This window comes from Numenius arquata, chromosome 6 (genome assembly GCF_964106895.1).
Source record: "Numenius arquata chromosome 6, bNumArq3.hap1.1, whole genome shotgun sequence".
NCBI lineage: Eukaryota > Metazoa > Chordata > Aves > Charadriiformes > Scolopacidae > Numenius > Numenius arquata.
Window position 1 is genome coordinate 15,280,051 of NC_133581.1, and position 16,558 is coordinate 15,296,608.

The 16,558-nt window shown below is 50.6% G+C and overlaps 1 protein-coding gene across 1 annotated transcript in view; it reads left to right on the top strand.

The window, feature by feature from the left end:
- Positions 1–16,558, top strand: part of MUC5AC (mucin 5AC, oligomeric mucus/gel-forming) — a 47,059-nt gene that overhangs the window by 26,266 nt on the left and 4,235 nt on the right. The window contains exons 32-38 of the mRNA XM_074148739.1: positions 122–10,377; positions 11,757–11,931; positions 12,113–12,363; positions 13,832–14,015; positions 14,406–14,567; positions 15,963–16,032; positions 16,336–16,399. Of these exons, the coding sequence (XP_074004840.1) occupies positions 122–10,377; positions 11,757–11,931; positions 12,113–12,363; positions 13,832–14,015; positions 14,406–14,567; positions 15,963–16,032; positions 16,336–16,399 (11,162 nt within the window). The remainder of the gene's footprint in view (positions 1–121; positions 10,378–11,756; positions 11,932–12,112; positions 12,364–13,831; positions 14,016–14,405; positions 14,568–15,962; positions 16,033–16,335; positions 16,400–16,558) is intronic.

Sequence of the window (16,558 nt, forward strand, 5' to 3'; positions counted from 1 at the left end):
ACTGCAGCTAAGAGCACAGAAACATCAAGTCAAACTGAAGAAAATACATCATTTTCAACCACTACATCACTAGTTACTAAAACTTATAAAACAACAACATTCATACCTTCATCTACTAAAGAAACAACCACTAGCACAACAGAAATGACACCTCCTGTCACAACTTCTCCTTCAACTCCTCCTTGTATTAAAGAAGAATGTTACTGGTCAAGGTGGTACGATGTAAGTTATCCAGGCTCTGGATACAATGATGGAGATTTTGATACAATTCAGAACATTGAAAATAACGGGTACAAAGTCTGTGATACCAGAAAGGAGGTAGAATGCAGAGCAGTAAGGTTCCCAAATACACCATATCACCTACTGGAGCAAGACATAACATGTAATACAGAAGAAGGGTTGAAATGCTACAATAAAGACCAACTACCACCCATTTGCTACAACTACGAACTAAGATTTAAATGCTGTAGAAATATAACAGTACCATGCCAGACAACAACAGCAACGCCTACAAGTACAGGAACAACAAAACCAACCTCAATGTTCTCTACAACTCTAAGTACATCAAACACAGAACTACCAACAACGCCTCACTTACAAACAAAGCATAAGACAACTACAGAATCAACACCTGCACCAGAAACAGAATATATTCATACCAGAACTACATCACAATCAACAACACACACACAACTGGAAATAAAAACCACAACAGTCTCAAAAACAACGACGACACCTCCCACATCCTACACCGTCAAGAGCCAAACCACCACCACCACCCAACCCACTACCACCTGTGAACCCGAAGTGTGCTCCTGGAGCGAATGGTTCGACGTCGACTTCCCCTCCTCGGGGCCCAACCAGGGAGACTTCGAAACCTACCAGCACATCCGGGCCGCCGGCAAGGAAGTCTGCCAACATCCAAAGGAAATCGAGTGCCGGGCGGAGGACTACCCCGAGGTCGCCATCCAACAGGTCGGGCAGGTCGTGCAGTGCGACGTCCACTTTGGGCTGGTGTGCAAGAACGAAGACCAGACTGGCAAATTCAAGATGTGCCTCAACTACAAGATCCGCGTCCTCTGCTGCAGACCTAACTACAATTGCCCCGGCAGCACACCCTCGACCACCACCGGCCCCACCGTCACCACCTTCAGCAGCTCAACCGGCACCGCCCCAACCTCCACCACAGTCACCACCTCCACCTCCACCACGCAGCCCACCTCCTCTGAAACCACAATGCAAACCTCCACCACCAACACCATCACCCCCACGACGACACCTCCCACATCCTACACCGTCAAGAGCCAAACCACCACCACCACCCAATCCACTACCACCTGTGAACCCGAAGTGTGCTCCTGGAGCGAATGGTTCGACGTCGACTTCCCCTCCTCGGGGCCCAACCAGGGAGACTTCGAAACCTACCAGCACATCCGGGCCGCCGGCAAGGAAGTCTGCCAACATCCAAAGGAAATCGAGTGCCGGGCGGAGGACTACCCCGAGGTCGCCATCCAACAGGTCGGGCAGGTCGTGCAGTGCGACGTCCACTTTGGGCTGGTGTGCAAGAACGAAGACCAGACTGGCAAATTCAAGATGTGCCTCAACTACAAGATCCGCGTCCTCTGCTGCAGACCTAACTACAATTGCCCCGGCAGCACACCCTCGACCACCACCGGCCCCACCGCCACCACCTTCAGCAGCTCAACCGGCACCGCCCCAACCTCCACCACAGTCACCACCTCCACCACGCAGCCCACCTCCTCTGAAACCACAATGCAAACCTCCACCACCAACACCATCACCCCCACGACGACACCTCCCACATCCTACACCGTCAAGAGCCAAACCACCACCACCACCCAATCCACTACCACCTGTGAACCCGAAGTGTGCTCCTGGAGCGAATGGTTCGACGTCGACTTCCCCTCCTCGGGGCCCAACCAGGGAGACTTCGAAACCTACCAGCACATCCGGGCCGCCGGCAAGGAAGTCTGCCAACATCCAAAGGAAATCGAGTGCCGGGCGGAGGACTACCCCGAGGTCGCCATCCAACAGGTCGGGCAGGTCGTGCAGTGCGACGTCCACTTTGGGCTGGTGTGCAAGAACGAAGACCAGACTGGCAAATTCAAGATGTGCCTCAACTACAAGATCCGCGTCCTCTGCTGCAGACCTAACTACAATTGCCCCGGCAGCACACCCTCGACCACCACCGGCCCCACCGTCACCACCTTCAGCAGCTCAACCGGCACCGCCCCAACCTCCACCACAGTCACCACCTCCACCTCCACCACGCAGCCCACCTCCTCTGAAACCACAATGCAAACCTCCACCACCAACACCATCACCCCCACGACGACACCTCCCACATCCTACACCGTCAAGAGCCAAACCACCACCACCACCCAATCCACTACCACCTGTGAACCCGAAGTGTGCTCCTGGAGCGAATGGTTCGACGTCGACTTCCCCTCCTCGGGGCCCAACCAGGGAGACTTCGAAACCTACCAGCACATCCGGGCCGCCGGCAAGGAAGTCTGCCAACATCCAAAGGAAATCGAGTGCCGGGCGGAGGACTACCCCGAGGTCGCCATCCAACAGGTCGGGCAGGTCGTGCAGTGCGACGTCCACTTTGGGCTGGTGTGCAAGAACGAAGACCAGACTGGCAAATTCAAGATGTGCCTCAACTACAAGATCCGCGTCCTCTGCTGCAGACCTAACTACAATTGCCCCGGCAGCACACCCTCGACCACCACCGGCCCCACCGTCACCACCTTCAGCAGCTCAACCGGCACCGCCCCAACCTCCACCACAGTCACCACCTCCACCTCCACCACGCAGCCCACCTCCTCTGAAACCACAATGCAAACCTCCACCACCAACACCATCACCCCCACGACGACACCTCCCACATCCTACACCGTCAAGAGCCAAACCACCACCACCACCCAATCCACTACCACCTGTGAACCCGAAGTGTGCTCCTGGAGCGAATGGTTCGACGTCGACTTCCCCTCCTCGGGGCCCAACCAGGGAGACTTCGAAACCTACCAGCACATCCGGGCCGCCGGCAAGGAAGTCTGCCAACATCCAAAGGAAATCGAGTGCCGGGCGGAGGACTACCCCGAGGTCGCCATCCAACAGGTCGGGCAGGTCGTGCAGTGCGACGTCCACTTTGGGCTGGTGTGCAAGAACGAAGACCAGACTGGCAAATTCAAGATGTGCCTCAACTACAAGATCCGCGTCCTCTGCTGCAGACCTAACTACAATTGCCCCGGCAGCACACCCTCGACCACCACCGGCCCCACCGTCACCACCTTCAGCAGCTCAACCGGCACCGCCCCAACCTCCACCACAGTCACCACCTCCACCTCCACCACGCAGCCCACCTCCTCTGAAACCACAATGCAAACCTCCACCACCAACACCATCACCCCCACGACGACACCTCCCACATCCTACACCGTCAAGAGCCAAACCACCACCACCACCCAATCCACTACCACCTGTGAACCCGAAGTGTGCTCCTGGAGCGAATGGTTCGACGTCGACTTCCCCTCCTCGGGGCCCAACCAGGGAGACTTCGAAACCTACCAGCACATCCGGGCCGCCGGCAAGGAAGTCTGCCAACATCCAAAGGAAATCGAGTGCCGGGCGGAGGACTACCCCGAGGTCGCCATCCAACAGGTCGGGCAGGTCGTGCAGTGCGACGTCCACTTTGGGCTGGTGTGCAAGAACGAAGACCAGACTGGCAAATTCAAGATGTGCCTCAACTACAAGATCCGCGTCCTCTGCTGCAGACCTAACTACAATTGCCCCGGCAGCACACCCTCGACCACCACCGGCCCCACCGTCACCACCTTCAGCAGCTCGACCGGCACCGCCCCAACCTCCACCACAGTCACCACCTCCACCACGCAGCCCACCTCCTCTGAAACCACAATGCAAACCTCCACCACCAACACCATCACCCCCACGACGACACCTCCCACATCCTACACCGTCAAGAGCCAAACCACCACCACCACCCAATCCACTACCACCTGTGAACCCGAAGTGTGCTCCTGGAGCGAATGGTTCGACGTCGACTTCCCCTCCTCGGGGCCCAACCAGGGAGACTTCGAAACCTACCAGCACATCCGGGCCGCCGGCAAGGAAGTCTGCCAACATCCAAAGGAAATCGAGTGCCGGGCGGAGGACTACCCCGAGGTCGCCATCCAACAGGTCGGGCAGGTCGTGCAGTGTGACGTCCACTTTGGGCTGGTGTGCAAGAACGAAGACCAGACTGGCAAATTCAAGATGTGCCTCAACTACAAGATCCGCGTCCTCTGCTGCAGACCTAACTACAATTGCCCCGGCAGCACACCCTCGACCACCACCGGCCCCACCGTCACCACCTTCAGCAGCTCAACCGGCACCGCCCCAACCTCCACCACAGTCACCACCTCCACCTCCACCACGCAGCCCACCTCCTCTGAAACCACAATGCAAACCTCCACCACCAACACCATCACCCCCACGACGACACCTCCCACATCCTACACCGTCAAGAGCCAAACCACCACCACCACCCAATCCACTACCACCTGTGAACCCGAAGTGTGCTCCTGGAGCGAATGGTTCGACGTCGACTTCCCCTCCTCGGGGCCCAACCAGGGAGACTTCGAAACCTACCAGCACATCCGGGCCGCCGGCAAGGAAGTCTGCCAACATCCAAAGGAAATCGAGTGCCGGGCGGAGGACTACCCCGAGGTCGCCATCCAACAGGTCGGGCAGGTCGTGCAGTGCGACGTCCACTTTGGGCTGGTGTGCAAGAACGAAGACCAGACTGGCAAATTCAAGATGTGCCTCAACTACAAGATCCGCGTCCTCTGCTGCAGACCTAACTACAATTGCCCCGGCAGCACACCCTCGACCACCACCGGCCCCACCGTCACCACCTTCATCAGCTCAACCGGCACCGCCCCAACCTCCACCACAGTCACCACCTCCACCTCCACCACGCAGCCCACCTCCTCTGAAACCACAATGCAAACCTCCACCACCAACACCATCACCCCCACGACGACACCTCCCACATCCTACACCGTCAAGAGCCAAACCACCACCACCACCCAACCCACTACCACCTGTGAACCCGAAGTGTGCTCCTGGAGCGAATGGTTCGACGTCGACTTCCCCTCCTCGGGGCCCAACCAGGGAGACTTCGAAACCTACCAGCACATCCGGGCCGCCGGCAAGGAAGTCTGCCAACATCCAAAGGAAATCGAGTGCCGGGCGGAGGACTACCCCGAGGTCGCCATCCAACAGGTCGGGCAGGTCGTGCAGTGCGACGTCCACTTTGGGCTGGTGTGCAAGAACGAAGACCAGACTGGCAAATTCAAGATGTGCCTCAACTACAAGATCCGCGTCCTCTGCTGCAGACCTAACTACAATTGCCCCGGCAGCACACCCTCGACCACCACCGGCCCCACCGTCACCACCTTCAGCAGCTCAACCGGCACCGCCCCAACCTCCACCACAGTCACCACCTCCACCTCCACCACGCAGCCCACCTCCTCTGAAACCACAATGCAAACCTCCACCACCAACACCATCACCCCCACGACGACACCTCCCACATCCTACACCGTCAAGAGCCAAACCACCACCACCACCCAATCCACTACCACCTGTGAACCCGAAGTGTGCTCCTGGAGCGAATGGTTCGACGTCGACTTCCCCTCCTCGGGGCCCAACCAGGGAGACTTCGAAACCTACCAGCACATCCGGGCCGCCGGCAAGGAAGTCTGCCAACATCCAAAGGAAATCGAGTGCCGGGCGGAGGACTACCCCGAGGTCGCCATCCAACAGGTCGGGCAGGTCGTGCAGTGCGACGTCCACTTTGGGCTGGTGTGCAAGAACGAAGACCAGACTGGCAAATTCAAGATGTGCCTCAACTACAAGATCCGCGTCCTCTGCTGCAGACCTAACTACAATTGCCCCGGCAGCACACCCTCGACCACCACCGGCCCCACCGTCACCACCTTCAGCAGCTCAACCGGCACCGCCCCAACCTCCACCACAGTCACCACCTCCACCTCCACCACGCAGCCCACCTCCTCTGAAACCACAATGCAAACCTCCACCACCAACACCATCACCCCCACGACGACACCTCCCACATCCTACACCGTCAAGAGCCAAACCACCACCACCACCCAACCCACTACCACCTGTGAACCCGAAGTGTGCTCCTGGAGCGAATGGTTCGACGTCGACTTCCCCTCCTCGGGGCCCAACCAGGGAGACTTCGAAACCTACCAGCACATCCGGGCCGCCGGCAAGGAAGTCTGCCAACATCCAAAGGAAATCGAGTGCCGGGCGGAGGACTACCCCGAGGTCGCCATCCAACAGGTCGGGCAGGTCGTGCAGTGCGACGTCCACTTTGGGCTGGTGTGCAAGAACGAAGACCAGACTGGCAAATTCAAGATGTGCCTCAACTACAAGATCCGCGTCCTCTGCTGCAGACCTAACTACAATTGCCCCGGCAGCACACCCTCGACCACCACCGGCCCCACCGTCACCACCTTCAGCAGCTCAACCGGCACCGCCCCAACCTCCACCACAGTCACCACCTCCACCTCCACCACGCAGCCCACCTCCTCTGAAACCACAATGCAAACCTCCACCACCAACACCATCACCCCCACGACGACACCTCCCACATCCTACACCGTCAAGAGCCAAACCACCACCACCACCCAATCCACTACCACCTGTGAACCCGAAGTGTGCTCCTGGAGCGAATGGTTCGACGTCGACTTCCCCTCCTCGGGGCCCAACCAGGGAGACTTCGAAACCTACCAGCACATCCGGGCCGCCGGCAAGGAAGTCTGCCAACATCCAAAGGAAATCGAGTGCCGGGCGGAGGACTACCCCGAGGTCGCCATCCAACAGGTCGGGCAGGTCGTGCAGTGCGACGTCCACTTTGGGCTGGTGTGCAAGAACGAAGACCAGACTGGCAAATTCAAGATGTGCCTCAACTACAAGATCCGCGTCCTCTGCTGCAGACCTAACTACAATTGCCCCGGCAGCACACCCTCGACCACCACCGGCCCCACCGTCACCACCTTCAGCAGCTCAACCGGCACCGCCCCAACCTCCACCACAGTCACCACCTCCACCTCCACCACGCAGCCCACCTCCTCTGAAACCACAATGCAAACCTCCACCACCAACACCATCACCCCCACGACGACACCTCCCACATCCTACACCGTCAAGAGCCAAACCACCACCACCACCCAACCCACTACCACCTGTGAACCCGAAGTGTGCTCCTGGAGCGAATGGTTCGACGTCGACTTCCCCTCCTCGGGGCCCAACCAGGGAGACTTCGAAACCTACCAGCACATCCGGGCCGCCGGCAAGGAAGTCTGCCAACATCCAAAGGAAATCGAGTGCCGGGCGGAGGACTACCCCGAGGTCGCCATCCAACAGGTCGGGCAGGTCGTGCAGTGCGACGTCCACTTTGGGCTGGTGTGCAAGAACGAAGACCAGACTGGCAAATTCAAGATGTGCCTCAACTACAAGATCCGCGTCCTCTGCTGCAGACCTAACTACAATTGCCCCGGCAGCACACCCTCGACCACCACCGGCCCCACCGTCACCACCTTCAGCAGCTCAACCGGCACCGCCCCAACCTCCACCACAGTCACCACCTCCACCTCCACCACGCAGCCCACCTCCTCTGAAACCACAATGCAAACCTCCACCACCAACACCATCACCCCCACGACGACACCTCCCACATCCTACACCGTCAAGAGCCAAACCACCACCACCACCCAACCCACTACCACCTGTGAACCCGAAGTGTGCTCCTGGAGCGAATGGTTCGACGTCGACTTCCCCTCCTCGGGGCCCAACCAGGGAGACTTCGAAACCTACCAGCACATCCGGGCCGCCGGCAAGGAAGTCTGCCAACATCCAAAGGAAATCGAGTGCCGGGCGGAGGACTACCCCGAGGTCGCCATCCAACAGGTCGGGCAGGTCGTGCAGTGCGACGTCCACTTTGGGCTGGTGTGCAAGAACGAAGACCAGACTGGCAAATTCAAGATGTGCCTCAACTACAAGATCCGCGTCCTCTGCTGCAGACCTAACTACAATTGCCCCGGCAGCACACCCTCGACCACCACCGGCCCCACCGTCACCACCTTCAGCAGCTCAACCGGCACCGCCCCAACCTCCACCACAGTCACCACCTCCACCTCCACCACGCAGCCCACCTCCTCTGAAACCACAATGCAAACCTCCACCACCAACACCATCACCCCCACGACGACACCTCCCACATCCTACACCGTCAAGAGCCAAACCACCACCACCACCCAACCCACTACCACCTGTGAACCCGAAGTGTGCTCCTGGAGCGAATGGTTCGACGTCGACTTCCCCTCCTCGGGGCCCAACCAGGGAGACTTCGAAACCTACCAGCACATCCGGGCCGCCGGCAAGGAAGTCTGCCAACATCCAAAGGAAATCGAGTGCCGGGCGGAGGACTACCCCGAGGTCGCCATCCAACAGGTCGGGCAGGTCGTGCAGTGCGACGTCCACTTTGGGCTGGTGTGCAAGAACGAAGACCAGACTGGCAAATTCAAGATGTGCCTCAACTACAAGATCCGCGTCCTCTGCTGCAGACCTAACTACAATTGCCCCGGCAGCACACCCTCGACCACCACCGGCCCCACCGTCACCACCTTCAGCAGCTCAACCGGCACCGCCCCAACCTCCACCACAGTCACCACCTCCACCTCCACCACGCAGCCCACCTCCTCTGAAACCACAATGCAAACCTCCACCACCAACACCATCACCCCCACGACGACACCTCCCACATCCTACACCGTCAAGAGCCAAACCACCACCACCACCCAACCCACTACCACCTGTGAACCCGAAGTGTGCTCCTGGAGCGAATGGTTCGACGTCGACTTCCCCTCCTCGGGGCCCAACCAGGGAGACTTCGAAACCTACCAGCACATCCGGGCCGCCGGCAAGGAAGTCTGCCAACATCCAAAGGAAATCGAGTGCCGGGCGGAGGACTACCCCGAGGTCGCCATCCAACAGGTCGGGCAGGTCGTGCAGTGCGACGTCCACTTTGGGCTGGTGTGCAAGAACGAAGACCAGACTGGCAAATTCAAGATGTGCCTCAACTACAAGATCCGCGTCCTCTGCTGCAGACCTAACTACAATTGCCCCGGCAGCACACCCTCGACCACCACCGGCCCCACCGTCACCACCTTCAGCAGCTCAACCGGCACCGCCCCAACCTCCACCACAGTCACCACCTCCACCTCCACCACGCAGCCCACCTCCTCTGAAACCACAATGCAAACCTCCACCACCAACACCATCACCCCCACGACGACACCTCCCACATCCTACACCGTCAAGAGCCAAACCACCACCACCACCCAATCCACTACCACCTGTGAACCCGAAGTGTGCTCCTGGAGCGAATGGTTCGACGTCGACTTCCCCTCCTCGGGGCCCAACCAGGGAGACTTCGAAACCTACCAGCACATCCGGGCCGCCGGCAAGGAAGTCTGCCAACATCCAAAGGAAATCGAGTGCCGGGCGGAGGACTACCCCGAGGTCGCCATCCAACAGGTCGGGCAGGTCGTGCAGTGCGACGTCCACTTTGGGCTGGTGTGCAAGAACGAAGACCAGACTGGCAAATTCAAGATGTGCCTCAACTACAAGATCCGCGTCCTCTGCTGCAGACCTAACTACAATTGCCCCGGCAGCACACCCTCGACCACCACCGGCCCCACCGTCACCACCTTCATCCTACCAACCAGCACCGCCCCAACCTCCACCACAGTCACCACCTCCACCTCCACCACGCAGCCCACCTCCTCTGAAACCACAATGCAAACCTCCACCACCAACACCATCACCCCCACGACGACACCTCCCACATCCTACACCGTCAAGAGCCAAACCACCACCACCACCCAATCCACTACCACCTGTGAACCCGAAGTGTGCTCCTGGAGCGAATGGTTCGATGTCGACTTCCCCTCCTCGGGGCCCAACCAGGGAGACTTCGAAACCTACCAGCACATCCGGGCCGCCGGCAAGGAAGTCTGCCAACATCCAAAGGAAATCGAGTGCCGGGCGGAGGACTACCCCGAGGTCGCCATCCAACAGGTCGGGCAGGTCGTGCAGTGCGACGTCCACTTTGGGCTGGTGTGCAAGAACGAAGACCAGACTGGCAAATTCAAGATGTGCCTCAACTACAAGATCCGCGTCCTCTGCTGCAGACCTAACTACAATTGCCCCGGCAGCACACCCTCGACCACCACCACCCTTATCACCACTACCACACCTATAGTATGCTGCACCAGCACTACTACTACCCCTGTCATAACACCATGTTTCTGCAAAATTGGGGATGATATTTTTTCTCCTGGTGAGTTTACTTTTTTTTATCTTTTATAGTATCTTTTATTTTACACTTAATTTTTCATCACAATTTCCTGTTTCTCTTTTAATTTATTCCCCATTTTCTCTTGGGAATTTTGTACTACCTTATGTATTTTGGTCTTTTTTCTGTGTTTCCTTTTTTGTATTTACTCGATTTTGTTGTGGTTTTTTTTAGGTGATTTGATTTACAACAGAATGGATAGTGATGGATGTAAATTTTATGCCATCTGTAGTCCAACATGTACAGTTGAACGACACACTGCATATTGTAACATTACTACTCCTCTAACCACTACTTCCCCTGAATGGTCCACCATAACAACCCCAATTCCTGTTCCTACCACTTCTCAAAGAGTTCCATTTCCTGGTTGTGTTTCTGCTACTTACCCTCCCCTACAAGTACGTAATTTCTGTGTTGTGTTATGTTATGATAACTAACATCGATATTAAGTTGACACCAGAAAGAAAAATGTTAGTCTTTACACTTCCTATGTTCAGGTCACCAGTATACGAGTTACTGGTGATGAGCAACATTCATGTCATAAAATTTTATGTGCCTTTCTTTATAAATTCTTTTTCATATAAACTTTTCTAATGACTTTATTCTAGTAAAACACTTTCTGATGCACTACACTGCATAAATAACAAACCTTCTTACTGTATTAATAGAGGAAGTTTTCTTGTGCATTTTTTTCCTTCACTAAACAGAAAAATTTGAGCTATTATAAGACTTTTATCTGTTTCTCTTTTCCTGCTTTCTTACCTGTACTTCTGTACACATCTTTTTTTTCTGTACACATTTTCTTTTCTTCTGTACACATTTTCTTTTTTGACATTGCTGGTCTGTGCTGACAGTGAAGTACAGTATACATTGCTAGTATAAAGGACATTAGTTCCCTTAACCTAAGATCTATCTCCCCAAGCCGCAGAAGAACTCCTCATGCAGAAGAGACAGCTGAAATTAAGGTTCCCACCTCCTTTTAGCATCAAAAAATCAATCGCCTAGAATATTGACAACCTTGTCCTACCAGTGAAGATTTTCATTTTAGTCTTTGCTTTAAATTTGGAAAACAAAACTTTTTCTGATCCTCCATATCATGGTCAGAATTATGAATACCTCTGGTCAACATTACAAATCATTAGTTCCACAACTGAGGAGAAGTGATTATTAATTTCTTTTCCAACATCACGATTTCTGGAAAGAATACACCATCAAATTAAAAATTTTAGTAAACTTGATATCTGGTTGCAACCTCCTGTGACAGCAATTTTTGTTGATTTTTCAGATTGGACAAAGATACAAACTAACCAACTGTACAGAACTCATCTGTAAGGGAGACAACAAGGTAGAAGTAATTCCAACACACTGCCCACCTGTAAAGGAAATTACTTGTGCAAACAAATACCCGGCAATACTGGTACCTGATGAAAACGGCTGCTGTTACCATTATGAGTGTCAATGTAAGCACCAGTAGATTAAGGAATAACTATTTTTGACAAAAGCAAAACTTTTCACAGATTATACGAGCATTTTGTTTTCTTAGGGTTTCGCTATATATTGTATAAATTCACTTCAGTTTCTAAATTCTTTCTTCTACATTAATTTTCTTGTTAATCTCTTTAAATATTTTCTCTCTACCAGGTGTGTGCAGTGGATGGGGTGATCCTCATTATATTACTTTTGATGGAATTTACTATACTTTCCTTGAAAACTGCACTTACGTTCTGGTGAAACAGATTGTACCAAAATATGAAAACTTCCGTGTTTACATTGACAATTATTACTGTGATGCAAAAGATGGACTTTCCTGCCCTAAATCCATTATTATTTTCTACAAGTCTGCAGAAGTTGTGCTGACCCGTCAACTCATGAATGGTGTTACGACCAATGTGGTAAAATACACAGTTTTTTATTTCTGTATTTTTTCAAAAAAGAAATAAGGTCCATAGGTCTTAGTGATTCTTATTTGAAATATAGTCTGTTAGAATATCCTGTCATGGAGGTGATGACAGCAGAGGGTATCATTAGGTTAAAAAAAAAAGATTACACCAGTTTCTAAGAACAAAACATCAGAAACAGCTTAGCACTATGCAGATATGAATATATTATGTGCATGTATAAATATATATAACTAACATAAGGAAACAGACTAATACAGCTGATAGAGACATAAAACAGAAAAAACATTTACATTGGTGCTTGATTCATGTTTCATGAAAATTAGTACATTGTGCCATTCACTTATGTAAACAAAGACATTATGAAGAAACATGAATGCATATCACAAGCATGATTCTTCTCTCATGGTGAAGAAGGGTATGTGTCCTTTATCAGCTGGATGACTAGGCACTGCTTCCTCTGCATAAGGAACTTTAGGCACCAGAGCCATGACACGCTTCCCCCTCCAATTGCTTGCTGAGAAGGGACATATAGCTGAAGAAAAGGGATAATTGGAACTATCACTTCACCTTCATGATCCTACACTACTACTGGCAAGTCAGTGAAAATGAGAAGTCAGTCCTGCTGTTACACTAGGGAATTTATTAGTTGATAGAAAACACAAAGAGGTAGGAGGAAAAGTTTGCCCCAATTTTTTTGCAAAAAGTTTGCGCTCTCCCCCTACAGAGCCATGCCAAGTTCTCCTTGCCTACAGTCAGAAAGGTATGCTGAAACAGTTAGTCCAGTGAAAGAAATTCCTGTGAAGGAAAACAGTAACTGACGGTTTTAACTCTTACTTAATCCCAATTCAATGAGAAGAAAGTTGCAGAATAATTCCTGACAAAAAAGTTACTAGGCAAGTATGCTTATCTTCATTAGCTCCTATCAGACACAGGCTGCAAATGGAACAGCAATGATTAACAAATAAATGACTGCTACATAAAATTGGCACCAGGGAAATTTTTCTTCATTTTGAATTCAGATAACTCTTACAATGACAAGCAACATGTAGTATAGGGACAGTGTGACTTTGGAGCAAAGTTATTACATAATAATGGCAGGAATATTTCTGGAGTTAAAGAAAACTACCATTTTCATATGATAAATGTTTACAATAAATGAAATGATGAGGGTTACAAAGAAAATTCTTGGATTTAGAATGCTGTGGATTAGCACACAATCTGCACAAACACAGTACATAGAGGCCACATAGATCATTACCACACTGTAGCAATATAGCAATAAAAGTGGAGATATGAATACATATATATGCTGGTATTACAATGCCAATGGGCGTTGGATGTGATGCACAAAAATATAGCGTTATGCATGATTATGAAGATTATAAAACACTTTATTTAAAACAATCAGCTAGAAACAGTGCTTATTCTGAAGTTGTGTTTTTTTTAACCCCACATTCAGATGTACTTCAACAAAAAGATTGTCAAACCAGGCTTCAAAAAAGATGGCATTTCTTTCTCCACACTTGGCATCAACATGATTGTTGAAATACCAGAGATTGGTGCAACCATCACCTTTAGTGGATTGATTTTCTCAGTGAAACTCCCATACAGCAAATTTGGCAACAACACCGAAGGACAGTGTGGTAAGACAGATGCACTTATTGGAGGTGGGACTCTCTCCCCACCCTGCTGTGGTTATTCTCACCCATTCTGGCTGTGCAGTCTCATTATTGACAGAAATTTTTAAAGAGCAGTGAAACAGAAACGAAAACAGTTCTACTTTTCAACTTCTGTAGGACCAAGAGCTCAATATTTCTGGTTGGTTTTGTTTTCTTTGGGGCTGGGGTTTTAGGTTTGTATGTTTTTTCCTAACCTAAATTAAAGTTCATGAAACTGTAAAGAAAGAACTCCCTATGAAGCAAGGCACTTTATACATTTCACAAGTACAACACATCTAAACGTGATATCAGCACAATCACATACTGTGCATCTCTGATAGGGCTTATGAGACTTACATACCTTGTCTCTTCCAGGAACATGTACAAATAACAAATTAGATGAATGCCGCTTACCAAGTGGTAAGATCATTTCTTCCTGTCCCCAAATGGCTCATCACTGGATTGTTGATAACAACAAGTCATGCCATGGAGTACCAGTACCACCAGTTGTAACAACACCTTCACCAAAGCCTCACTGTGAAACACCTCAACTCTGCAAGCTTATCTGGAGCGAGTAAGAAAAAAAAATGAATTCACTCTTTCTAGACAAAACTATCTCAGTATCTTGCAAGAAGAGTAAGAACAATAGCCCTAGCATGTGATAATAGTTGAAAATGTCAGCTTAATTACAGGATATATACAGTAAAAGCCTTTGCAAAAGAAACTGCTCTTCTTTAATGACTTGCATGCCAAAGATAACTGAGTAAGGAGAGGTGGAGTCAGAAAATCAGGGATGCAGCAAGCACTAAAATCCATAGTTGCTGTGTTGCAACCACACATATTTATGTTATCTGTCTCCCAGCCTACCTTCCAGAGCATTCTCACCCACTCTTAGACTATTAAGTAAAGACTGAGGTCTAAATTTGAAGTGGGCCTTCAGTACAAACTGTAAAGTACCTGGTTACTAACCAGCTTAACAAAGCAGACAGAAACGTCTCAGCCAAAAAGCATCCTTCGTTCTTTGTACATTTTATGTAAAACATGGAACTCGAAAAGCACAAAGGCTTTTTTTCTGCAATATTTCCTGTACTTGTGTGAGCTCTGACAAAAGCTCTTTTCCAACTGGGTCACTTACAAAGGCTTCTTACACATGCTTGCTGTAGTGTGTAATAAGTTATGAGCTATTGTATGTGCAATTTTTATATCTCTTGTCTACTTTTATCATCCCTTTTTCCTCAATCTGATGCAGTTGCCTTTTTCATGAAATTTCTGGTGTCATACTGAAGAAAACTTGTGTATACATGCAGAAACACTATGACCATTTGCCCCTTTAGAGGGAAAAGAAAAAAAGGAGCTTCAAATTTCCTAACCTTTCCTTTCCTGAATCTACTTCCCAGATTATTGGCCATTCTTAGGGTTTTCTTTCTCATAATACACTCCTTCCTGAAGCAGAGTCTCACGTGCCATTAACTGGGGAGTGATGGATTTTATATAATGACTAGTTAACAGAAAAGATCTTTGGTTTCTTCTCTGCCTACAGGATTTTTGCAGAATGTCATGCCGTGATACCACCAGAACCATTTTTCAAAGGCTGTGTTTTTGATGGATGTCGCATAGCCAATGAATCCATGCAGTGTTCCAGTTTGGAGATGTATGCTACAGAGTGTGCTTCCAGAGGTGTCTGCATTGACTGGAGAGGAAAGACCAACAACACATGCCGTAAGCACTGCAGAACTTAAAAATGTGTGTGAGAAAGGGTAGCAATTAGTATTTTATTCAGCAAGCACATCTTACATCTAACACTTGACTGATGTCTACAAAAATACAGCGACATCACAGAAGCTGCATATGAAGAAGGCAAAGCTATAGTCACTTTTGCTGTAAAAGTGCATCTACTGTCAATTTTTGATCTTTTCTTCTTTTTCCATACAGCGTACAACTGTGCAGCAAACATGGTATACAAGCCATGTGGGCCCATTAATCTTGCCACCTGTGACCCAAGGTATGGAAAGACCAAAAAAAACCACCCCAAAACAACTGCTTATATTTTCCTTTTTTTTTCTATTTTTACCTATCTGCTTTCCTTAGAAAACGGAGTAACTTCATAATGAAATGTCTTGAGAATTTGGATAATTTATTTAAGATTTATATATATCAATCAGCTCTATGAATATGCACTTCCTGTTGCTCTTCCTTTTGTCTCCCTTGTATCGGACATGGCAGCCTTCAGCATATTATGCTCTCTCTCTCTCCTGCTTCACTGCAAAAACATTGTACTCAAGTACATACATTCCTCTCACTCTAGCTTTGTTGAGCTTCCTGGCTATGGAGTAACTGAAGGATGTTTCTGTCCTGAAGGAAAGACACTCGTGAGTGAAAACAGCAACATCTGTGTCTCTGAATGCTGTAAGTAACCTGTAGCAAGTTGGGGTACAAATAGACATCAGGATTGACAGTCAGGAGGCCTGTGTCCTACTGTCCTCTTATACATGGACAAATCAGCCTCTTTAAGCTCCTTTAAACTCCCC